The sequence below is a fragment of the Condylura cristata genome, unplaced genomic scaffold (assembly GCF_000260355.1).
Source record: "Condylura cristata isolate star-nosed mole 26May11 unplaced genomic scaffold, ConCri1.0 scaffold00030, whole genome shotgun sequence".
NCBI classification, from domain to species: Eukaryota; Metazoa; Chordata; class Mammalia; order Eulipotyphla; family Talpidae; genus Condylura; species Condylura cristata.
In genome coordinates, this window is record NW_004567131.1 from 12,551,689 (window position 1) to 12,576,929 (window position 25,241).

Consider the following 25,241-nt stretch of genomic DNA (forward strand, 5'->3'; position numbering starts at 1 on the left):
TCTGTCTCTGGTGAGTCCCCTCACTGCCCCTGCACCTCTGGCCTGTACCCCAGTTCTGTATGCATAAACAAATAAATCTTAAAAAAAATAGTGGTATTGTAGCAGTAATCATGACACTGTACATATCCTCCAGAACTTTTCATCTTCTAGTTCTAAGTCTGTACGCTTTGGTATCTACACGGGACATGTTTTATGAGTGTTTGTCACTCTGTGGAAGACAGTAACTGCAGAATAGAAATATCAGGACAGCAACTAACTATGTTAAGTTCAACTTTTGTGAATTGAAAACTCCTAAATCCAGCTAGCATCTTCCATAAAAACTCCCTGTGATGATGGAAATATTGGTATTTTGCATCTGTGCTGTCCAATAAGGTAAATACACGTGGCCATTGAACACTTGCAATGTGGCTAGTGCGATGCAGGGACTGAATTTTTAATTGCATTTACTGTATTTAAGTTTAACCTTAAATACCCGCATGTGGCTAGTGGCTGCCTTACTGAATATACAGTTCTGCAGCCCTCACTTAGCCCACAGGAGATTGTGGGCTTACTACCTTGTTCAGAGCACCCATGGGGCAAGACTATGAAAAGCAGTGTGCCGGTAAAAGTTAATAACCAGCTCTCTGTAAGAGTCTGCTTATTTCCATGGTGTAAATATTCTCACTGTGTCCAATGTCGAGCTACTAACGTGTCATCACTGAATATAGACAAAGGAAGAGGCGCACAGTGACAAAACACAACACAGGACTTCCTCAATACAGATGCAATAGGTGTAAGTAACCAGGAGATCAAAGAAAGTACAGTAAAATAATTAGAAAGTGATTAATTTTATGTATTCATTAGCTTTGCTTTTAATATAAATTTATTTAACTTTAAATTGATATATTTAGTCATGACTGTACTTAAAAACAGTTTACAAAATTGCTGGAAAATTTTTGGCTCTCAGGAGTCTCCAAAATGCAAAAACAAAACAAATGTAGAGTTTGCTTTGACCACAAGAGGGCGACCATCAAATGTAATTAGATTCTAAGAAAGCTTTGGAATTGACTGAAGAGTCATGCTCAGATTTATGTTTATGTCTCCTGGAAGATTTGGAGATTTCATTAGAATTCATATAGTTTCAGAAATATATTTTTGTTTCACAATATAAAGTCTACATTGTAGCCATCCCCAAACTGTTGTCCTTTTGGATCTGAAGGTTTTGTTTGTTAAGCTACCAAATGAAGAGTTCTTAATAAATACCAAGCCTTGTCAGCAAGGAAAGGAGAGGATCTAACCAGTATTGAGGATGTGTAATGTACTGGACAGTTGATATTTAAACCCTCATTTAACCCTCAAGTAACCCCACAGGCATAAGTTAACACTGTAGATGAATTTGTACTTCATAGTTCACTTGAGGAAAACCAGAAATCTGTGAAGGGCCTGATGAGCACTAAAAGGTGGTCATTGCTCAGTGGGTCCATGTCTCTGCCTGGACTATCTCTAGCTTTGGTTTAGGGGGAGTAGAGCTGTGTTTTACTGGGGAGTTTATATCAGGTTGGCCAAAGTGAATGTTGCTGGGGTAAGGGGATGTTCTGGAGAGCCCAGACAGACAGCGGAGATCTCTTTAAGGTACTGCCTAAAAGGAGGGAGACACTGTGCTTGTGTGTGTGTTGTGAAGTGGCTTTATTCGCTTGCTTCTTGATACTGTTGATCTAATGCAGGAGTTCTCAATGTTTGGTCCCTGGAAAGGCAACATCAGTATCTCCTGGGAATTTGTTAGAAATGTAAATTCTCTGACCCCCACCCCAGACCTGTTAGTGCTGGAAGTCTGTGCTTTAACAAGCCCACGGTGGGGGGGGGGGGGGGGAGTTGTGATGCTTATGCAAACTTGAGATCCATGGACACTGTGGTGAGTTGTCAAAACTAGATATATGTTAGATGAATTGGAAGAACATTTAAAAAAGTACTAATGTCCCGACACAAAAGGTCATATATTGTACATTCCATTTAAATGAAATGTCCAGAACAGACAAATTCAGAATGACTGAAGGTGGAGTTGTGGTCCTGAGGGGATAGGGAAAGTGGGGACCTGGGGCGATGGTGGTAAAGTATGTCAGATCAGAATGGAGCCTGGCAGGCAGTAGGTGCTCAGCCAGTGTTGGTTTCCTTCGTTCACCCAACCCCTGTGGCTTTACTCTTGTTGAACAGCCCTTTGGGGATACATGGGTTGACAGATGCTCCTCCCCTTACTCTTGGAACTGCTCAGGACTCTAGGTGAGCGGGGTGGGGCTGGCCTCCGCTTGGGCAAGAGCTTTCTTGATGATATGGACTCACCATCTCCACTGCCACGTGGCTCCACTCAGCAAGAGGATGATGAGGAGCAGGAGAACATAGCCGGCCACTGTCAACAGAGAAGAGATTCAGCAAAGGTGCCCCAGCTAGATCCCAGAGCTAGGGTTTCCTGAGGAGTGCTGCCACGTCTGTATTCCCTTCTCAGAAGGCTGGTTCCTCCCCACCCAAAGGCTCAAGGAACTAGGGCTAAGGCCTTGCAAATGTGACTGAAGGGACATGGCGCCTTTCCTTAAGGCTCCATTCTGTCTGCAGAAGCCAACTGACAGGCATGTTCTTCAGAAAGGTTCCAAGGCCAGACCTCAGTGAAGAGTAAAAGAAATGTTGAAATATAAAGGCAAATGAGAAGCACATTAGCATATGCATGTATCCACCCTTTATCTACTTCATGTATCTATTTAGATGTCATTTCAAAGTCTATTTCTATTTTCCCCCTAGTTTCATTAGAAATATTCAACATATAACATTGTATAAGTTTAAAGTGTTGATTTGAGACATTTCTATATTGTAAAATAATTACCACTAGTGTTCACTAGCATCTTCATCGAATCACATAATTACCATTTTCTTTTTGAGGTGGGAAAATGTAATCCACTGCTTAGAAATTTTCAAATGCATAATACATCACTGTTCGCTACAAGCACCAGGCTGTACACTGGCTTTCCAGAACCCATTCATTTTACAACGGGAATTTTGGGCCTTTTGAGCATATCACCCCATTTCCTAGACCCCTCACCCCACCGTTGGCCCTTGTCACCAGCACTTTCTGTTTCTAAGAGCCGAGTTTATGGAGTGCTTTTCCTTCCCTGGCGATTCCATCTCCCTCCTCCACCACCTTCCCTCACGCACAGGCGTGGATGTTTTGTCACTTAGGATCCGCTAGGAGGTGCTGTTCTTCCTGGTTTGCGACCACTCATAATGTACCTTAACTGATGCTGTATCTTTGCGTTATGTTTATTGTCTAGATTAATCTTTTAGTCTCACGAACATTAAATAGTAGGGGGGGTCATTTTAAATTACCTAACTGTGCTCCACAGTCTGCTTGGTGTATGTTTGTATGTTTGTCCAGCAGAGAGTGGCCCCGACCCACCTGTTAGCTGATACTCAGTGTTATCAGTACCATACTCAGTGGTATAGATGAAGGTCTCCATGGTTGCAGCCACTTCTGTCTGTTTTTGAAAATCTGTACAAAAGAGGAAACAGAAGATGTTCAGAGTATGCTAATCATCAACCACACCAAGTGGGGGAGAGTTAGCACTTCTTCAGTGCTGGAAGGAATGATTGAGGCTGATGGAAAGGTGTGAGAGAACAGGGCCAGCCTGGCAAGACTCGTCCTTCTGTCTTATGCCATCCTTGGGCTTGGGCCACTCTTCCTCACAGAAGCTTTGGTGACTGGGGATCAATGTGGGATTGTCTTTAACACCAACTGGGCCATCTTAGACCATCTGCTGGAGGGTTGCTCCTATCAAACTGTCATTCTTTTCTTGCATTATGATTGAATGCAAGATTTTATATGTCTAGAAACTCAAGCCATACCTGTCATACTTGTAGCATCTGTGGTCCCAAGAGGATCATCGGTGCTGACTTGAGACTCTTCATCACCTGGGGGAAAGAAGTGCTGCTTGTGGAACTTGAAGTTGGGGTGGGGGGTAGTCTCACCCCCCCCCCCCCCCCCCCTGGACAACAGCTGAGGTGTGAATCTTGCTTCTCATCCTGCATCTGAGGACACCATGTTATGTGGCTCTGGATTGGGCTCTCAGGAAAGCAGAACAGGATGAAAAGGGATCTGAATCCTGACCCTGGCTTTCCATGGAATTCTGAGCAACTCTTTGTGTTTTCCATGTGTGCCCTGGAAATGGGTCATGCTGATACAACTGAACTATGAAAAGAAGTAGACATGCACAGAAAGATGACTTTTCCCTGTGACAGATTCTCCTTTCCTCCTTTCTCATCAACATTTTAGGAAGGTTGCCCTGACCATCAGTATGGATCATGCCAATAGGGGATGGGGGGAGATGGTGGGAGAAACAACAACCCCAAAGAATGCAAGAGGAAGACGTGGGAAATGGGAAATGATGGTGATCAAAGAAATCAATTACACTTAAGGTTAAATGTCAGTGGTTTTTGATTGTGGGAATAGTAATAAGATTTTTGGCATGAAAATAGCAGAAGACCTTAACAGGCCGTATGTATGTGTGAATGAGTGTGTGTGTGGTGTGTGCACACATAGATGCTTCAGTCAAACCCTTTCCTGCACATTTGCATATAGAACTGTGGTACAGACCAGAGGTGCAGGGCAATGAGAGGATCCACTAGAGACAGAGCGGGGAGCAGAACAGGCAGATTAACAAAGTACACTGCTGAGGGGAGCAGCGGGCGAGACAGGAGAGGGTCTTCTAGGCCATGTGGATCACTGCTCAGGTGGGGATCGAACTCGCACTGAAGCGGCCGTGGCTTGATTTAGCTTTGCAGTGCAGCGTCAACATGCTATGCCACCAGGGAGGGCCTACATTTGTACTTTTTTTTTTTTAGATTTATTTATTTATTCATACAGAACCGGGGTACAGGCCAGAGATGCGGAGGGTGAGAGGATTCACCAGAGACAGAGTGGGGAGCAGAACAGGCAGATCGATGAAGTACACTGCTGAGGGGAGCAGCGAGCGGGTCAGGAGAGGTCTGCCACGCCATGTGGTCACCTCCGGGGCAGGCGGGAATCGAACTCATGAGGAAGCGGCTTTAGATTCTCAGTGCTGTGCTTTAACCCGCTGCGCCACCAGGGAGGGCCTACATTTGTACTTTTAATCAAATCTCAAGTGGCATACTAGAAAGGACAGGGGGCAGGCTAACAGTGTACCAGTAGTATGCGTGGACAGCAGACTGGACTTCCCCTTGAACAAGAGGAAGTGTTGGGGGGAGTGGGGGGAATGAAATTCCAGGATCAGCTAGAAAACGGGCAGCATTTTCTCCAGTGATGTATCAACTGAGCTACTTTGGAGTACTTGAAAGACCTTTCCTCCTTGTCTTCTGCTGTTTATCCCCATGCAGGGTAGTTATCTAGCCTATTTTTTGGAATGAGAAAAAACAGATCCAAAGAGACTAAGTGGTTTGCCCGAGGTCACATGGCTGGAGGGTCAGGAATTCCATCCTGGTCAGCTTGGTGGAAAAGCAGGGTAGTGGGTATGACAAGGCACCAACCTACCTGGAACCAGACTGTTGTTCCTTTCAATTGTGCAGGTAAGCTTGGGCTGTGTCCACCTGGCCTTCCCCTGGGACTCCATGCAGACACTCTTGGCCTGACCTCTCAGTATGGCCCTGAATCCCTGAACACAATGGTAGTCAACTGTCTGACCCACCACAAAATGGTAAATTCTTTTGGAGTCTTCATGTTCCCACGGTGGCGGCTCCCCACAGTAACCTGGAGGAGAGAAGGAGAATGCTGACGGCTGGTTGATGAAAGTGCTGGGAGTGACCTAGCTTGTCTCTTCCTAGAGACTAAAAGCTAGTTCCTGCTCGGTCACTCACTTGTTCACTGCTCATTCTTTCTTTCATTCAGCCAGTATGTATTGTGAAGGTCTGTGTCGGGAATTTTGCCAGGCAGTTTGTAGGAAGACATAAGGATTAGCCATCCTCGCAAGGAGGGGTAGTCAATTAGATAAGAAAGACAGAATGTGGCAAGGAGCACAGTTGAAGAGCCAGAGGCTTGCTAGGAGAATGCAGAGGAAGTGGGTGATTAATTCTGATGATGAGGGTTTTGATAAATGAACAGGACAGGAAAGGCCATCTTGGCTGCAGGATAAGGGCAGGTTCAAGCCAGTTTGGGCCCATGAAATATGAAGACCACTCTGGATCTTCACTGCATAAGGGAGGAAGAACATTTTTGTGTTGTAACTATAGGCCTCTTGGGACCATGGCAGAAAGACTGGGAGCAAAGCCAGAGCTGGGAGGAGAAGGGAACTTGAGAGCATCTTGGATAAATGAAGTCGGATCTCTGATCCAGCCATGCCTGCAACTTGGCCCACATGAACCCTTTCAAGTCTCTGAAAATTCTCCAAACCCGTAACTTGCTATGGACCCAGTGGAAACCCAAGCCTAACTCATATTTAACCCCCGAGATTATGTCCTGATCTAATTTAATCTCAGAATTGTCCCAACTGGACACAGAGAACACCCCCTAACTCCAGATGAGTGAAGCTGGACATGCACCCTGCCCTTCCAGTCTTCTACAACCCTAAGCAGCCAGTCTAACCTCTACAAGTGCCCCACATCATCTCTCTACCCAGCAGGAAGCTGAGAGGACCCATGCTCAGCCACCTGCACCAGCTAGCACCTTGCAAATCACGACTGAACTTCTGTTTTAGTCTTAGAATAAAACTAATTTTTAGCCATTACAATGTACAACTATCAGAACTTGTTTCCTTTCAAATAAAAACATCCAAATTAAGACAAATCTGTGAGATATATCTTAGCAAGAATCAGGTGGTTATCTCTTGAGTAAGAACAGCAAACGCTGACCTCGCGAGAGACTTTTCAGTAAATGGGGAGGGTAATGTGAGAGAATTAGGGAATAATAATCAAATGTTTTGAAACAGCAGTTCTGTAAACAGCTGAAGTGGTAAGAGATAAAAACACATTCCAGAAGGCTACACATGAGGTGCACATTCAAATTATAATGAGACACTGTCTGCAGGGTAAACGGAATTGACCAGGTTTCTTCTGCCCTCCTGCCACTAGCATCTGTGACGATGCCTGTGGTTTTATCCACATGCCAGATGGCATTGCCTGGAGTACGGTGTGGGCAGGCGTAAGTGGGTGCCCCTGAGCAGAGACCGAGCATATAACCGGGTGGCCGAGGACCGTGAAGCAGAGTAGCCCAGAAAGAGAGAAAGTTCTCCGGAGACTGGGAGGTCTACCAGCCTCTTTGCCCCCAGGACTCTCCGCCTGCCCTGCACTGGTCGCCTCACTACAAGTGGTGTAGAAAGATCATTAAATGCCTGAAAAAGCCACTCAGGGCTCCAATATCAGTCTGCCCAGGTCCATAGAGAATCTGCTCCAGGTGTTGCTGGTGCTAGACTGTCTCATACTGGTGAGAACGGCACATATTAAATAGAACCTCGAGAACAAGTTTTGGGGAGGATGCAGAGAAAAAGGAGAAAATGGAACCCTGTCCCACTGCTGGGAATATAAGCTGGTGCAATGATTATGGAAAGCATTATGGATTTACTTTAAAAAAACTAAAAAACTAAAAGCATTATGGATTTACTTTAAAAAATCCCCTATGACCCAGCAATCCCGCTCTTGGGGATATAGGCACAAAACATGAAGCATCAACCAAGAAGCCTCATGTATTCCATTATTTCATAGCAGCAGAATTTATAATAGTAGGACATGGAAGAAACCTAAATGGCCATCAAGGATGACTAGATGAAGAAGATGTGGTATACATACACCATGGAATATATAATAATAGTTATAAGAAAGGGTGGTAGGCAGCATTTACAACAAGGAGGGAATTTCAGAGAATTACATACAACAAAATGAGTCAAAAATGACAAAAACCAATACTGGACACTTGCGCAGCAATCAATTTGATAAGATAAAATACTTCAAAAGCCAATGATATTAATAAACATCCTGGTGGCTCTGAGGTTAAGAGGGAAGAAGCTTCTTTTAACCGTTAAAAGAAGTAATCAGCAGAAGGATTCCTAGTCTCCTTCAGGAAACCTGGAATCTTATTCCAGTCTTATTATGTGCATTTATCATCTGTATCTCAATTCCTCTGGACAGTTGAAGTCCTGTTCTCTGACTCACTAGGTTGTGAGGATTTAAAAGAGATTGTATATAGTATGATAATATTCTTGCAAAGATTCTAAAGGTAGCAAATGCCTATAGGGACTTGTAAATTCAGCTAGTTTCCCCAGGCTGAGATTTCCCTAAAGGACTCTCTTGCTGACATCATGACTTCAATATTGGTCATTTTTAACTTGTGGCATCAACTGGGTAGTAGCCAGAGCACTCACTCACCCTCAGCCCACTAACTGGGGGTGGGGATGGGGGAGGGGGAGGTGGTGTAGTTTCCAGACTCACCAACCATGGCCTAGTTTGCACTTCTGTTCTGTAAGAAGCACCTTGAATACATGCTTTGCTTACAGTTCATTGGTTAGTACTTAGGGGGGAAACACAGCATTTTGCGGGGGCAGGGACTGGTGTCTATCTGTGTTTGCATCCTCTGTCAGTTAGTCCTGTACAGTTAATGCCAACACATGGGTTTTGAATTGAGTTGAATTAAATTGAGTGGAGCTGACATCTTTTTGGCCAGTTCTCCAAACAGGAAGTAACCCAGAGGCCAGGTTGGCTGCTGTAAGAGTGGCTTATTTCAAGCTGAGTTAACAGCCTCCAGTGCTCTGCCATTGTCCCCATCCACATAATGTCCTCAGAGGAGAGGATGGTAGGACAAATTGCCTTTAGGAACATCATCTTTTACCTGCAAGTGAAGAGCTGGCTTCTGGGACCTGGTAAGCTTTGTTCAGATTCACCTCTTACCTGGAGTATTGACTTGGTCTGTGAGCTGCGTTTGACTTTGCATTTCTGTGGTTTTTCTTTCCTTCTGTTGTTCAGGGTTTGGTGTAACTTGTTTTTCTGTGTGCTTAGAGGCTAGAGAGCACAGAAAAAAATGAAGCAAATAACTTTACAAATGCTTAATATAGAAAAATTCTTCATGCATACATCCACTCAATGAGGATCTTTCTAGTGCCTGTGACACGCCAGGCAGTATTGGGGTCCTGGGTTATAGGAGGAGCTTCACACAAACCCTGAGATGAGTCCCTGGACCAGTGCCTGGTCCAGCACTGGCCTGTCAGTGTTCATTTGCATAGTAACAACGGTTCAGATGTCTCTGAAAGAACTGATTTATTATTTTTGGGGGTGGAATTTTTTGTGTATGGGTGTCTTCACTCTGTTCCAGCATCAACCCTGCCAACGTGGTACATGGGGTATGTGTGAGAGCAATCCAGGGTCTTTTGTTTCTGTATAGTAGTTCACTTAAAGTCAGAGGCAGTTTTTAAGCAGTGACAAGAAAATCCTCTCCCACAGTGAAAAGTTGGGGAAAAGAGTTGAGTGTGATCTTGGCAACAAGTGGGGCAGAATTCTGGCTTAGAGTCAGGGAGGGGTTCTGCCTGACAAAAAGCCGATGTAGGGCTTCAGCAGAGCATCCCCAGGTTTGGACAAAAGACAGATGACCCCTACCTGTCTGCCAACTCCTAATCACAGAGTGGGTGAGACACCTTGTTGGGAAAAGGGCTCATGTGAGCCCCATTTCTTCTTACTAAAGAAGAAAGTTAATTGGCAAATTCATGGTATCAGATCAACCTACGTTTACAAAGCTTCTTGAGAGCCATTCTGTCCATTCCATTCAGGGAGGTGATTCACCTCCTGGGCAGCCTGTGCTCTGCCATCCGCCTGTCCTCACCAGCAGCCATGAGGTTTGGGATCTGCGCCTGCTGTGGAGTCCAGTCAGGTCTGGCACTGAGGGCCTCCAGGCTCTCTAGCTACCTTGTGAAGTCAAGAGAAAAATTCCCTGTCTTCCTGCTTCCCTCATGCTGGGTTGGAACCTCCACACACTCTGCTGTGGCCTGCCTGTGGGTTTTTTTTATCTCTTCACACCCACAGCCCAAAAGGGCTTGGAATTTGGAATAAGAGCCAGCAACCTTTTGGGGCTTTGGGGTTTTGGGGGATTTTCCTCATGCTCTGAAATGCCAGCTCCTTACATGGCTGGGGATGGCCCAGGATTGAGATTGCTTTCTACTTGACTGTCTATCCCCTTCCTGTGCTTGCCTCCCCATCCCCCAAAGAAATCCCTTAAAAGCCTCCAGGGCACCCTGAAGGAGAATTGTCAGTAAACGATAAGACTGTGTATTTAGTAGCAAGAGCTTTTGTTCCTCTTTATCCTGTCTGGGGATGAAATGCTTCTCCCCCGTCCCCATTTTTCAGAACTTTTTGCTTAGGGTTGCAGAGACTACCTCTGAAGAGGGGCAGAGTTAAAGGGTAACAGTAATGGGGTGCTCTTAGGAATCCACACTGGCGTGTTACTGGAGGTGGAGTAGGGTAAATATATTTCTTTAGCTAGTATACGAATGTTATGAGGTGTGAGCTTTGGAAATCAAAGACAAAAGAATTCATTCACCCTTACAGGTAGATGTCTACTTGAATTATTATTTTTTATATTCTTTATATAGATAAACTTATTCTGCATATTCTTTATTTTAAAAATTGTGATAAATTATACATATTGTAAAATTTACCATGTTGACCATGTTTAAATGCACACTTCAGTGACATTCAGTACATTTTGATGACTGTTAACTATAATTATCTTTTAATTATTTAGTAATTATAGGTGCCATGTCTGTGTTCCCTAACACCAAGTATATACACCTTGAGGGTCAGGCATCCCTGTGCCTACACTACTCCTCGGAAATAAGAGACAGTCATTAAATATTTTTTAGTGAATGAATATTCCAGGAACCATTAAAATTAAGTATCACATAAGATGGAACTGGCCAATTTTGGCCCATAGGGCAGAATGAACAAAAGCTGCAGCTTGTCTCTCACTCTATTTCGACAGTTCTTCCCTCAATATAGAATCAGGTACTTACAAGTGCTTCCACACTGACATTTGTTTGTCCAGGAAGGATGGCTAAAGTTTCCCCCACAGTGCATCAAGCTGTTCTTTCTACGGAAGCCTCTCTTGCATTGACAGTTTAACTTGGTCCCCATTTTGTATGCAGAGACTTTGCTTATGGCATTTCTGAGTACTGGTAGTGCATTGTCACAAAGTTCTGCAAAGAAAAAGAAGCCTATTAGGAGTCTAGGAGTTTCTGCTCAAACACATATTCCACTGTGTGATGATTTAATCATGTATGCCTTTGCTTTATTTAAAGAATATATATCTATGTTACTAGATATATACCTCCCATTTATTCCTAGAATGGAACTAAGGCTGCTATCATTGTTATTTAGAAACATTTATAACCAGAGACAGTTCAAAATATAACTTCAAATTCCTCTCCAAACACAGTATATTTCAAACGAATGAATAGGAATCATGCAATTTTATTCTGAATTTGCCTTATGCCAAGTTAAGTGTAGAAAGAAAGGGAAGGACTAAAGAATATGAAGAAAGGAGGGGGAAGAAAACCATTTAAATTTAATTGGGGGGTGGGATATATTTGTGAGAAATATTTTTCAGAAACTAAGGATTCTTAGACTTTCAATAATGAATGATTCTGTACCATTATTTTGAAAAATATATGTGAGTCCTTCACTCAATGTCTGGCAAGTAGGATATTTGTTTTTCTTACCCACCATTTGAGCTCACCAAATACGTTCTTAAACCACAAAGATCTGATTCTCTTTTAGCCTGAAATATAGACCTAGTTTCCCATAAAGGATGCTTAAAGAAGTGTCCAGGTGCCCAGATGTTAAAGGGAAAAGGCACTGATTACAGAAAAATGATTTCATCTTGCAACAGATACTCTTGCTTCAAGAGATTCAGTTTTTAGGAAAACACCACAGGCTGGGAAAAGAAAATGTAAAATATAGGCCACACGGAACAAGAAAAGAACTAATCATAAAAGAAAATATTTAGGAAAAAGTCTGTTCATCTAAAAACATTTGAAAAATGGCAAAGTAAATGAAGAATAACTGGGAGAAAATATTTTCAGCCCCAATATCTGACAGGACTTGTGCCTAGGTTATATAAAGAACCATGAATCATCACTAAAAACAAAGAACTCAATAAATAAATGAGCAAAGACTTTCAGTTACTTTTTCAAAGGACATGTGATTCTCAATAAACACTTGAAAGAATGCTCCACATATTTACACATCAAGGGAAAGCAAATTAGAAACTGCCATAAAATAGTCAATAGAATGAGTAAAATAGAAAAAAACCCATTAAATGTTGAAGAGGACACCAGCTGTTGCAACTAGCTGGTGAGAATGTAAACTAGTAGCTACTTTGGAAAACAAAATGTTTTTTGAAATGGAGTTCAATATATTCCTACCCTATAATCTAACCATTCCCTTCTCAGATATATCTCAAGGAGGGATGAAAGCATACTACAAGAAGGAGTGCACAAAATATTTCAAGTAACTTATTAGTAATAGCTAACTCAACTCAAATATCTATCATTATGAGAAGAGACAAAAAGCCTATGATGAACTAATACAGTAGAATACCAATCAAAAATTAAAAATGAAATAAATCTCAAAAAAAGTGATGTTGAACAAAAGAAGATAGGTACAGAATAGTACATATGGTTTGACCCCTTCTATATGAAGCTCAGAAAAGACAAAGCTGGCGCACAGGAAGGGGTCAGACTACTTACGGGTGGTGGCTGGGGAATGACCGACAGAAGGCAGTGACAGAAATGTTGATTATATGGGGGTGCCTATCTGCCAAAACTCATCAAACTGTACATTGAAGATATGGGCATTTTACTATGAATTAATTTAAAAAATTAACGTGTTACACTTAGCAAATCTCGTAGTTATTATTCATCGCATAAACAAAGGCGCATTTGGAATCTGATAACTCAACCACAAACCAAGAAGGCTTCTAGACACATAAATTTGAAAGAAAGCAAATTGCCTTTGGTGATTTTGTGTCCTTAAAAATCTCTTTAATCGGCTCTCCCTGGTGTTGCGACAGGTTAAAGCACCGCATTATGAGGCTCTCCAAAGCCACTGCAGCACAAGTTCTATCCCTTGCCAGGGAGCTCACCCGCATGGCGCGGCAGACCTCTTCTGACCCGCTCACTGCCATCCTTGGCAGTGTACTTTGTCAGTCTGGCTGTTCTGCTCCCCAGTCTGCCTCTGGTGAATCCTTTCACCCGCCACACCTCTGGCCTGTACTCCAATTCTGTAAGCATAAATAAATAAATCTTTTTTAAAAATCTCTTTAATCATGTGATGATATGTTTTCCAAATAAGGTCATGGAAATGTCCAGTCATGATAAACCCACTTGAGGACTGGGGACAAGGGAATGTTCCAGAACCTCTTACTCGTCTGGACTTTACTTTCATTAAAGCACCTTTCCTGGAATTTTAAGACACTGAAATCTCTGATCTGTAGCTAAAAAAACAGTAAAGAGCTTGTAAAACAGTAATCCCTTCCCTGGAATACTTTGTCCAGGGTGTCCCAGATACCATCTGAAGAAAGTGGAAGACAGGAAAGTGTGTGGGAAAGGCAGCCCTGATGTTGTTTCATTTTAATATAGCACGATTAAATCTTTTTTAAAAAAACATCGTTTCTCAGCTTGATGTCATACAAGAAATATCAGTACAAAAAAATCAAGTCTTTCCTGATATCTTGCAGAGAATTACTCAGCAAAACGTCTTAAAATTCTCATTCCCCATAAAGGAAATTGTTCTCTGCTCTCAGCTCCACCCATCCCTCAGTCACACCACAGTGGGCTTGACTACTCAGAAAGCAACACAGAACCCTCGTTAGAGGGTAGGAAGGGAAATCTTGTTCTCCCTGTAATTTTTCAATATAGGCACTATTCTGTATTTAGATGTCCTTTTCTCTCCTTAAAGCATCTGTTGCCGATGCTTTTTTAGATTACTAACTCCGTGTTGGGAGAGGAGGGTAAGTGCTCAGAGCTTGGAAAGAAGATCTTCCAAGAGGAGACTTCAACCACAGGCTCACAAGGATGCTTCAAGCTCCTGTGGGAGGAAGACAGATAGCCAGGATTTATTGTTAACCCTGAAAATCCCAAAGACTTCATCATATAGTAAGAGAGTTCAATGTACCTTTCTGATGTTGAAAATGTTGTACAGCTGATTTGGGAGTTTAGCTATGAACAGAAAATTGAAAGACACAGACAGAATACATGTTTCACTCTCTTTCCATACTGTACTCCATCACTGTTCCTGAAATACTATCAGGGACACATCTTCCCTTGGGATATTGGCAGATCTATTGCCTCTAGGGACTCTACCAATTAGAATGAGATACCCACTTTGGCTCCCTGGGCTCACTCAGATGACCAGTGAGATAACCGAGAGCTGCCCTCTGACAGACATGTCACCAGTCTGCGGAGAATGATGGATGAGGAATGTAGAACACTCTTCTTTTTTCATTGTTGTTTTGTTTTCCCTCCAATAAATTGCTTGACTCTCAAATCTTCCATCTCACCTTGCCTGTGCTAAGTAGGAAAAGATCAGGTATTTGTAAACCCTCATGTCAAGGATGACAAGACTAACTTAACCACGGACATACAGCAAAAGACTTAGGGGTTCGACCCAGATTTTCTGTCTCCCAGGCCTCTGCTCTCCTTTTGAGTAGCAGACCATATATCAAGCATCTGCCACTATTTCCAAAAGGACATAGTGATTGGGGTTCAAATAAAAGATGAGAAACTGGTGAAATCAAGTATTCTTTTCTCCTCCTGTAAGTGACCTTGTCATGCAGTAAGAAGCGTAGAGTAAGTGAAGCAAAGTGGATGTTCTTAATTAGAGCTGAAATCCTCACAACCCTTTATTTCATTTGACCATCTGCCCTCAATTCTACTTTCCCTTTATTTATTTATTTTTTTTCATACTCTTTTTTTATTTCTATAGAAAGGGACTGGAACTAAAGTGATATTTTGTGCTGAGTATATTTGTGCCCCGTGAGTTAACCAGAGCCCTTGAACAGCAGCTGGTCATCAGATCTGGGAGAATGTCATCTGAGTCTGTTTCTCTACCACCAGTAGCACTAGGCGTAGGTGGTTCACATCCAGGCCTCTCAAACCTTAATGCACATTCCAGTCCCCTGGGCTTTTATGCACATTTAGCTGTGTAGAGTCATCATAGAGATAATTGTTAACCAGCTCTCAAGAGCTGCCCATGGTGTGGCCACACACCAAGTAGCATGGTTGCTGCATCTGCCCTCTCGTCTGCCCTCTTCCTAGACCTGCCACTCTGGACAGAACACGGCTCCTCACAGAATTGATGCTGCAACTGCTAACCTTGTTCCCAGCACTTTACTCAGTATTTAAGAGAAAACTTTCTTGGCTGCAGAAAAGGTAGGTGTAAAAACCAGTTATGGGCTAGGTTTCTCGTACCCTTCTGGTATTCAAAACAAGAGAGAATCATCTGGCCCTTGTGGCCTGTGTGAACAACATGCAAGATGAAGAAAAGGAAGGGGCTTTAAAAGGATGTGGACAGAGCCAGAGAGAAGATTCTTTATTTTGTAGTAGAGTCAGGTCAAGTCAATCACCGTCCATTCAGCAGTGAGAAGAAGACCTCATATTTCTCCTCTCCTCATCCTATCACAGACATTGGATGTTGACAGACATTCAACTAGCTCACTAAGCACAGAAACTTCTAGATAATGATTTACTGAGCTTTACATGAGGGATGTAAGGGTATATTCAGGTCTTGGGACACCTGACAAAGAAATGATCAGGGTCTGGGCCTCCCGCTGTTCATTTTCCTTGTCAGGTCCAAGAAGAAACCCGAAGACATGCCCAATGTCAAAGACAGTTTTCAACTTTCTTGGGAAACCCAACCAGCCACTTGGCCCTTTAGATGGTCAGTGTTTTTGGTATAAAATAACCAGGAACACATTGATCATTCTTATCAACTGGATCCTAGAATCTGAGAATTTGGAGAGACCCCAAACATCATTTAGTCCAGTCACCACATTTTGTAGATAAGGAAACTAAGTCTGTGGTCATTCCTTGAGTTGTGGCAAACCTGGGAATTGAGCTAGGACTCCTCATTCCCTGTTCAGTGCTTTCCTGTCACATAGAATCAGAATCTCAAGGAAGAGTATGAGACAGAGAGCTATGTCTAAACTATCTGGGTCACTATATGAGGTAGTGGCAAAATGTTGTGATTTAAGTCAGATTATTTTTGGAAAAGTCAAAGCACACTGACCCTTCATTTGAAGCTACTTGTTTGATAGTAACTATGGTTTCTGAGCCCTGCCTGTGAATATGAATGTTCATTATGATCATGAAGGTGAGACGCTGTCACGTGGCTTTACATGACAAGAGGCTGAGGTACAAAGAAGTTCAGTAAGTTGCCCAAGCCACTCAGCTCGCTGTGGTGGGACAGGAATCACAAAAAAGCCTACTATTGCTGCCTTTTCAGTAACCTCACTTTTACTCTCAGGAAATTATTTTAATAAACTTATATGTGTCAAGAAGAAGCAAGGCCGAAGAGAACAAAATGTAGAGAAAATGTTTACCGTATAACCTCAGGTCACCACAAAAATTTAGAGGGTGACAAACTTGGTTTCTCTGCACAAATGAGGTTTAAAATGTGAAACAACCACAAATTTCAGGGCCCGGGACCAAGGTGAAGGGAAGCCAGTGTGGGATGAAGCAGATGGGCCAGGAGCCACTGTGTACCAGGTATTAACCTTTTAATTACTGATCTGTAGGAGGGTTGGAGGTTCTGACAATGGAAGGGGTCACTGAGAACACGAGACAGCAGCTAGTGACTGCTGAACTTGGAAGCATTTCAGTTTTTTTTTTTTTAACAACTAATATGACTGGTGGTTCTCAAACCTTTTGGTTTCAGAGCTCCTTTATGCTCTTAAAAATTACTGAGGACCCCCTAAAACTTTTGTTTTTCTGTTTTCAGTCATTGCTTATGATATTGGAAATCGAGAAAATTTGAAAAAATGTACTTAGCAATTTACTTAAATACAACAGACCATTGCACTGCCAACCTAAATAATTTTTATGAAAGATAAATTTTCCAAAATAAAAAATTCAGTGGGAAAAGTAGTATTGTTTTGTATTTTGGCAAACTTTAAAAATGCCTGGCTTAACAGAAAGTGACTCCACACATTTGTCTCTATATCAAGCTACTGCAGATGTTTCAGTTGAAGTATAGGAAGAATAGCTAGTCTCTGACTGTTAGAGAAGGAAAAAAGAATTTTAATTACTTTTTCAGGATTATGAGTATTTTTTTCAAAAATTGCACTACGTTTTATTTAGGTAATGTTAGTTTACAAAATGCCAAAAAATCATATTTGTTAAACTCTTATCTCAGCAAGAAAAAAATTAAGTTTTGCGAAATGGTTAAGTTCACAGTGGCAATAAAAGTTTTCCAAAATTCTAAACTTTGCTTTAAAGCTCTAATTTCTTTAAATTTTTACCAAAGCTAAAATTTATCACAATAAAAAGTCATTTTCCCTGAAGTGAGAGACTTATTATTTAATTTCAAAAAATATCTGAAAACTATACTTCGGGAAACTCTTCACTAGGGGCTACCAGATGACTAGTAATGCTGATCTCCGGGTTCTAGAATATTCTTTCTGCATTTTGGGGGAAATGTTATAGGACTAGAAGTAGTTCCAAGATTATGGCTATTTTATTTTTTTTTGGTCATGCTGTCTAATATTGTTTGGTTCAGTTAAGTTTATTTAAAATCTATGTTATTACATATAAGTACAACTCTGATCCTTTTGAAGGGATCTATGCTCCCTGGCAAGACAACAAACCCAACCTGGAATGTTACCTATTGTCTGTTTTGAGATCTGAGGAACAAGCATAGCAATGATAGAAGGTGGTTAGGTCCTTCTCTCTCTCCCTCCCTTCTTTTTAAAAAAAAATTGGGGTGGATGAATGGTAGGTCATACTTTGGGGGGCAGATTTCTGAATTGTATCCCTTATCTCTCCCTTACACTTCCTTCTCTAACACCTCCAAAGCAGAAAATCAACAACCAGTCCAGCACCAGAAGGAACTTAGGAGTTTACCCAATGGCAACTTAAGTCATAGTTGGGTGGAAAGACAGACAGCAACAGAGATTGGGGTTGGCTGGTCCCTGAGAAATCTATCCTCCAGCTACTCTTCTCTTTGCCAGCGATCTTCAGTGACTACCAGGAGAGAGAGCGCTCTTGGAGAAGAGACTACTTTCTCTTCAGAGAGGTTGCCTGAAGATGAAAGTGGTTTTGGGACTAATGGAGTGGAAGTGGAGGAGGAGGCACAGACCTCTCTGGTCTGAATTACTTCCTGGCTCCTTCGAGCCTCAAACTCACCAGCTGGACATATCTGAGGTCTAGTTTTTGTCCAGTCTTTTAGCACATTTGGGTTGCTATTCGCAAGAAAAATGAACTGAAAGGGAAGGAAACCAAGCAAGGGATACCATCATTAGGAAAGAAAGAACAACAAGCTGAAAAGCCTACACCTGCTAAAGCAGAATAATTTTACCTGTTTAATATGGAAAATATGAGTCAAGAACAAGAAAACCTAGAGATTGGTTAAAATAACTAAAACATAAAGTATTCAACAAATGGGTTGAACATGAATATAACAGAAATTCAGCAGCCCTGATGGAGAAACTTTAAAAAAGCATCAAGGATGGGTAACAATAAATTGGATTCCATAGAGACTAGATTTAGATGTTTTAGGTTCTCTGGCTTTGTTGACTTATCCTTCTTTTGTCATTTATTGTTTTATGCATTTTAACATCATGTTGTTAGATACATGTAAGTGTCGAAGTTTTATGTTTTCCTGGTAGATTGAGCACTATTAATATCAACTGACACTTGCATTTCTCTTAATTTTTTTAATTGCAGAGTTTGATCCCTTTACATTGATTAATTACTGCTAAAATATTTGGAATGATTCAACCATTATATTTTGTTCAACACTATATTTCAAAAAGAAAGGCAATGAGCTCAGAAGAAGGGTGGTGCATTCAATAAATGATGAACAAGGCAAATGTAAACTTGTGATAGAATCTAAACTGAGGGCCCTCCCTGGTGGTACAACAGGTTAGAGCACAGCGCTATGAAGCTATCGCAGCCCCTGCAGCACAAGTTTGATCCCCAGCCAGGGAGATGACCCACATGGTGTGGCAGACCTCTCCGGTCTTGTCTGCTGCTCCCCTCAGCAGTGTTGTTCATCGATCTGCCTATTCTGCTCCCCACTCTGTCTCTGGTGAACCTTCTCACCCCACCTGCACCTCTGGACTGTACCCCAGTTCTGTATGCATAAATAAAATAAATCTCTAAAAAAATAATCTAAACTTATATGCACACTATAAAAAATCAAAATGTTTATTTTGTGGGGTTAAAAGACATGAAATCATAACTAAACCCTGGAACTCAGGAATATGAGTTTAGTTAAAGCATTTTCAAGTGATTTATTATTTGAGAGAAGAGTTATGATTTTGATTGAATTTTGTTAAATCTGAGTTCAAGTTAAAATTTTGAAATTGGCAGTGTACACTTTACAAACTAGTGCAGAAAAAAAAGAATGAAATTGAATGAAAAAACTTATTTAAGTCAAAGGAAAGGAGAAAATACATAAAATGGAAGAGCAAAAATAAAGAAAATAAGATAATGGGAATGAGTCCAAGTATGTCAACACTGAGAATCTATGTAAATGCAATGAAAGAAAAAAGAGCATTAAAGTCGTCATATATTGTTTATAAGACGTACTTAAAGCATAAGGACTCTAAAAGTTTGAAATTAAACGAGTGGGCAATTATAGTCCAAAAGAATGTTATACTCAGTAATATCAGGCTTCAAAGCAAAAAGTATTAACAGAAACCCAAAAGTCAGTACAAATTGTGAAAAGTTCAACTCACCAGGGAAAATAAAAACTCCTTTCTTGTATACCAATATTGTAACTTCAAAATATACAAACAAATGCTGACAAGACAAGCATAAACTTACAAGTTTACCATCATAGTGGGAGGTTTTAATAAAGCGTTCCTTTGTGGGTGAGTTAAGCAGACAAAAGCATCACTAGAATATACTAATAAGAATCTGTATTAATAAGAATTAATAAACATAAGTAACACACTGATACAGTGGGAAACTGTGGACAACTACTATATTGGCAGAATTCACTTTTTTCCCTGATTACACATGGGACATTTGTATGGGAGTAGAGGAGTTGAGACCTAGGACATAAAAAAGGGGAAAATGAGAAACAAAGGATAAGAAGAAGGAAAATAACAATGGGAGGCATGGTGTATAGACCATGAACAGCTCGAATGCTTGAACCCAATATAAAATGTCAAATGTATGCATAAATAATTAAAATGAAAACCAAAAGAAAGATTTAATATAAGATCAGCAGGTCTTAAGAGCATAGTAAGAGCAGCTCAAAAAACAATGAGAGATTTTTCAGTTCCAGCATGGAAGGATTATTTTCACTAGACATTTGCTCTCTTTCTGAAGAAGAAAAAAGACAATGGAAGTCTTACTTCTTTCCTGAGAGAAAACATAAATAGAGATTGTGATAGAAAAATGGGTGGGAGGTGGGGGGAGAGGAAAGACCTTTTGTTTTCTGCTGAAAGTGAACTGCTTCTCTGGTTGTATACAAGTGAAAAGCAAATTACTTTGAAACTGAGGAAAGGTGATTAATACATTCCGTTTCTGCTGGCTTTATGGCAGTATCACCCTCTGCAGGGCATTATTGATATGACCTGACTGTTTACACGTGACTGTGGGCAGACAGCAGTGTCAGATTCTTGCTAGGTCCTGTGGAAGACAGTGACCAACCAAGATGGGTCCTTGCCTCACGGAATTTATACTTTGGACAAGAAAATCGTTATTCAAATAAATATTTACAAATAAGAAATAGTTACAAAGATGCAAAATGCTACCAAAACATTCTACAAGCTACTACTTGAGTGTATTTATTTGACTTTTTGTCCCTTTTGATTTACTTGATGACATCCTGTAATAAAATAGATAGTGAGAATTAATTTGGTCCCTTATGGATTATTTATCCAAAGATTTTTTTAAAGATGTATTTATTTATGCATTCAGAACTGGGATACAGGCCAGAAGTGCAGGGGTGGTGAGAGGATTCACCAGAGGCAGAGTGGGGAACAGAACAGGCAGATTGATGAAGTACACTGCTGAGGGGAGCAGCAGCAGGTGAGACAGGAGAGGTCTGTGGCACCATGTGGGTCACCTCCCTGGCTGGGGAATCCAACTCATGCTGAAGCAGCTGTGGGTAGCATCGTAGTGTTGTGCCACCAGGGAGGGGCCCCAAAGATTATTTTCTAACTATTTATGACTCTAGAGGATAATTTATAAAACAAAGTTATAGTCCCTGTATAATTCAGCAAAGGATATAGGATGTGTGTGATCTTAATTCCAAGCAGAAAATGATAAAGGTAAGAAAAGAACAAATGCATTGTGATGGAAGTCCCAGAAGGAAGCAAGTACTTGGGTTAGGTAAGTAGGAAAGAATGTCAGGGAAAAAACGTCGCTCTCTTTAAGCGAAATCTGGAAGGACGAGAGGCCTTTCCCCAGGCACAGACTGGTAGAGAGGTGAAAGCACACAGCACACAGTGGGCAGGGGCAGGGAAGCATGCTGGGAAATACTGCAAACCCGTCCAACTCAGGTCAGTATTGAGCGTCATCATTTGGGATATTTAGAAGAGAAACTACAAGGCTAGTGGCTAGGAAGACATGACAGAGGAATTCAGGTGAACTTCATTTATGAGACATGAAGTTGCCCTTTGAAGGTTTATGGCTGCAGGATGCAGTGCCCAGACCCCTCCTTCTGGAAGGATACTAGTCACTGGGTGTTTAAATGGCTAGCTGGGTTCAGGGGGCAGGCTGAGGGGGGAGGCTAGTGCTTCTCAAACTTTTGTGTGCCCGTGAAAAACCAAGTGGAATTTATTAGTATGCAAATTCTGATGCAGCAGGTCTGGGCTGGGGCCTGGGAATTTGAATTTCTTCCATTGATCGCTGATGTTCCAAATCCTACTTTATGGGCAAGGATTTAGGACACCATTACCATAGGCCAAGTGAGAGCTAGCCGTAGACTTGGGAATATGGAATGGGGATGGGGAGGGGAATGGGGGAATGAAAAAGAGGAGGGGCATAGAGCAGAGAGATGGGAGAGATGGGAGCGATGGGAGGGTCCCTCTGACCCGACAAACATTTTGCAGGTGGGAGCAAATGGAGAGAATTGGAGACAGCACTGAGCATTGGAGTCCAGAGGGGTGAGGTGAACTGCTGAGGCTTTCCACAGAAGTAGATGATGGTAAGGTAAGAAATGTGAAAACCCAGGAATCTGAGTTATCCTGTCCCACTCAGTTTCACCTGAGTGCCCTGTCTATAGCATGGAATAGGAAGAGGTCCGCCAAGATCCCTGGCCAGAGTTCACAGTGCCTTAAGCCCATCTCTCCCCTTGAGAAAATCCCAGTGGGAGCCTAGAAGGAGGACTTTGAAGTCACAAACTATCTTTGATCCTGGGGTGGAATTTCCTATTATGAAAGTTTAAGGATCCTTAGATTTGGATTTACCAGCTTAAAATCTTTGCAATATTATCTTATGGTACACTAGTTTTTTTTGTTAGGCGTAGCTAAGATTCTGCATAATATTCCTTTGAAAGGAATTACAATCTCATTCAGAGGTGTGGAAATATAGGTTGCACCTAAGAGGTTCATTCAGTTATACGGCTAAGAATGCAGAGCCAATGACCCAGAACAGAAGATCAGGCTCTAGCTCCTGGGCCTCCAACCCTTCGGGATACTGAAATTTTGGTGGGAGAAGTAGTTGCTTGATTGCCCATTCTCGTTTACTTATGACTTTCTCCCTCTTTCTGAACTTGCTCAACTTTCCTTTTCAATATGTCAAGTTTCCCCATTTTTATTACTTCCTCTTTGTGTGTGTGTGTTTTTCCTCATAAGCCGTGTTCCCAATATCTCTGAGGCTGACGCTGTGCCTTGGGTCACATCCTCTCTCTGCCTCTGGTGCTGTGCTGCAGTCCCCTCTCCAGACCCTTCCTTGGTATAAGCACTCCAGGTATACTTTCAGTTCCCCCCAACAACCAGTACTTATTTCTTTTCCACAGAGTCCAGTGTCCTCCCTACCCACTCACTCTGTAACTGTTCAATCCGTCTTCTGCTTCTGTTGGAACTTTTTTTTTTCCCAGAGCAGCCAAGAAACCCCTCATTGTCAAGTCCAGGGGCACTCACTGTCCTCAGGTGTTTTAGCACCTGGTTCCTTTAACTCTTTCTTCCTGATCTTTCACTTTTGAAAAAAATGAAAAAGAAATTCACTTTGGAGTAATAAGTACTGATGACTGGTCTCTGGTTCCCCATCTTTGACTTTCCAAATGATCATTTACTTTCACCATATCAATCCTCCAGTCCAAGATTCCCCTGTTATCAATATATTAAACTCATATGGTATATTTCTTGCAGCTAAAGAATAAATAAATTGATGTTACTACTAACTAAAATTTTTATGCATTATTCCGATTTCCTCTTTTTCCCCTTAATGACCTTTTTCTGTCCAGGAACCCACCCGGGACTCCAGATTACACTTAGTTGTCACGTCTTCTCTTGACTGTGACACTTTCTCAGAATTCCCTTGTTTTTTGATGGCCTCAGCAGTTTTGAGGGTATTGATCAAGTGTTACATAGGGTGTCCCTCTATTGAAATCTGTCAGATGTTCTTCTCATGATTATACTGGGATTAGGACAATTTAAAGGCTATATATTATTGATTCTATTTATATAGCGTGTTTAAAATGATACTGATGGAGAAAAACTTAGTGGTTGCAGGGGGTTACAGAGGAAGGAGGTAGGTGGCTGTGGCTACGAGAGGGTAACAGGAAGGATCCTCGTCATGGGAAATGCTGTGTATCTCAGCTGTGGTGGTGCTCACGTGAACTTCACACGTGATAAAGTTGCTTAGACCTAAAAGTACATGCAGTGATGAGTTCTTGTAAAATTGGTGAAATCTGAATCTCAACAGATAACATAAATGTCACTTTCCTGGATGTGATACTAGTCTATAGTGATAGGAGAAAATGAAGGAAATAGCGCATGTCTCTATACTGATATTTACAACTGCATATGAATCGACAATTATCTCAAAATAAAAAAAATTAACAAATAGACAAGCCTCCCTGCTGCTTCTTGTTCTTGTTTCTCTTAATGACCCTTACAGTCTGACCATCGGGGTCACCCAAACTTCAGCACCCTCTTTAAATTCCACCTTGCCTTTGCTCTTTTTTTTTTTTTTTAAGGTTTATTTATACATACAGAACTAGGGTAGAGGCCAGAGGTGCAGGGGTGGTGAGAGGATTCACCAGACACAGAGTGGGGAGCAGAACAGGCAGATCGACGAAGTACACTGCTGAGGGGAGCAGCGGGCGGGTCAGGAGAGGTCTGCCACGCCATGCGGTCACCTCCGGGGCAGGAATTGAACTCATGCTAAAGTGGCTTTAGCTTCTCACTGCTGTGCTGTAGCTGCACCACCAGGGAGGGCCTGACTTTGCTCTTTTGTGGGATCACACCCCAGAGTCTTCATTTCTGCCCATGCATTATGCTTGCATACGTCTCCTCTCATTTCTGTGAACTTTCATGTCTGTCCTGCAGCCCCCCCAGCTGCACACCTGCCAGAACAACGCCACCTACCATCTCTCTCTTCCACTTATATTCTCACCCTTCCCAGATGTCCTTAACACAGCCCAATGGAGCATCCAAAAGCACAGAACTCACTGCACTGGTAGCACAGTGAACAGAATGGGAGGCTCACGTGTCCTCCATGTTGTGTGTGAGTCACCTCTGGTTAGGCTGCCACAGCCTCCCTTCTTTTTCTTTTGATCTGTAAGTGCATTTGTCTAAAATGGAAAAGGTTTTGTTGGGAGGCTTGACTGATTGCATGTTGTTGCTTTACTTTGAGGATCAAATTTATGAATCAAAGAGCGGACAGCAGACCCTTGAGAGCCACTAGCCAGTCGTGTGAAAGTAGAAGTTCATTAGACACTCAGCCTTTTGCCATGTCGTTTGTCTTTTTGACGTGGTGCCATTCACAGGGACTCTATCCCTGCACCGCCAGATGAAGAAGGAAGGGTGCACTTGACTATGCCCTGCTTGAAGGGATAGGCCAGGCTTTACCTGGTAGCACTGGCAGCATGGGTTA

The 25,241-nt window shown here is 42.0% G+C and overlaps 1 protein-coding gene across 1 annotated transcript in view; it reads right to left on the reverse strand.

Moving 5' to 3' along the window:
* Positions 1 to 25,241, reverse strand: part of IL2RA (interleukin 2 receptor, alpha) — a 58,380-nt gene that overhangs the window by 1,720 nt on the left and 31,419 nt on the right. Inside the window, exons 4-9 of the mRNA XM_012731260.1 lie at positions 10,983 to 11,165; positions 8,872 to 8,982; positions 5,531 to 5,746; positions 3,868 to 3,933; positions 3,422 to 3,514; positions 2,317 to 2,383 (exon numbers count right to left, since the gene is read on the reverse strand). Coding sequence (XP_012586714.1) covers positions 2,317 to 2,383; positions 3,422 to 3,514; positions 3,868 to 3,933; positions 5,531 to 5,746; positions 8,872 to 8,982; positions 10,983 to 11,165 — 736 coding nt within the window. The remainder of the gene's footprint in view (positions 1 to 2,316; positions 2,384 to 3,421; positions 3,515 to 3,867; positions 3,934 to 5,530; positions 5,747 to 8,871; positions 8,983 to 10,982; positions 11,166 to 25,241) is intronic.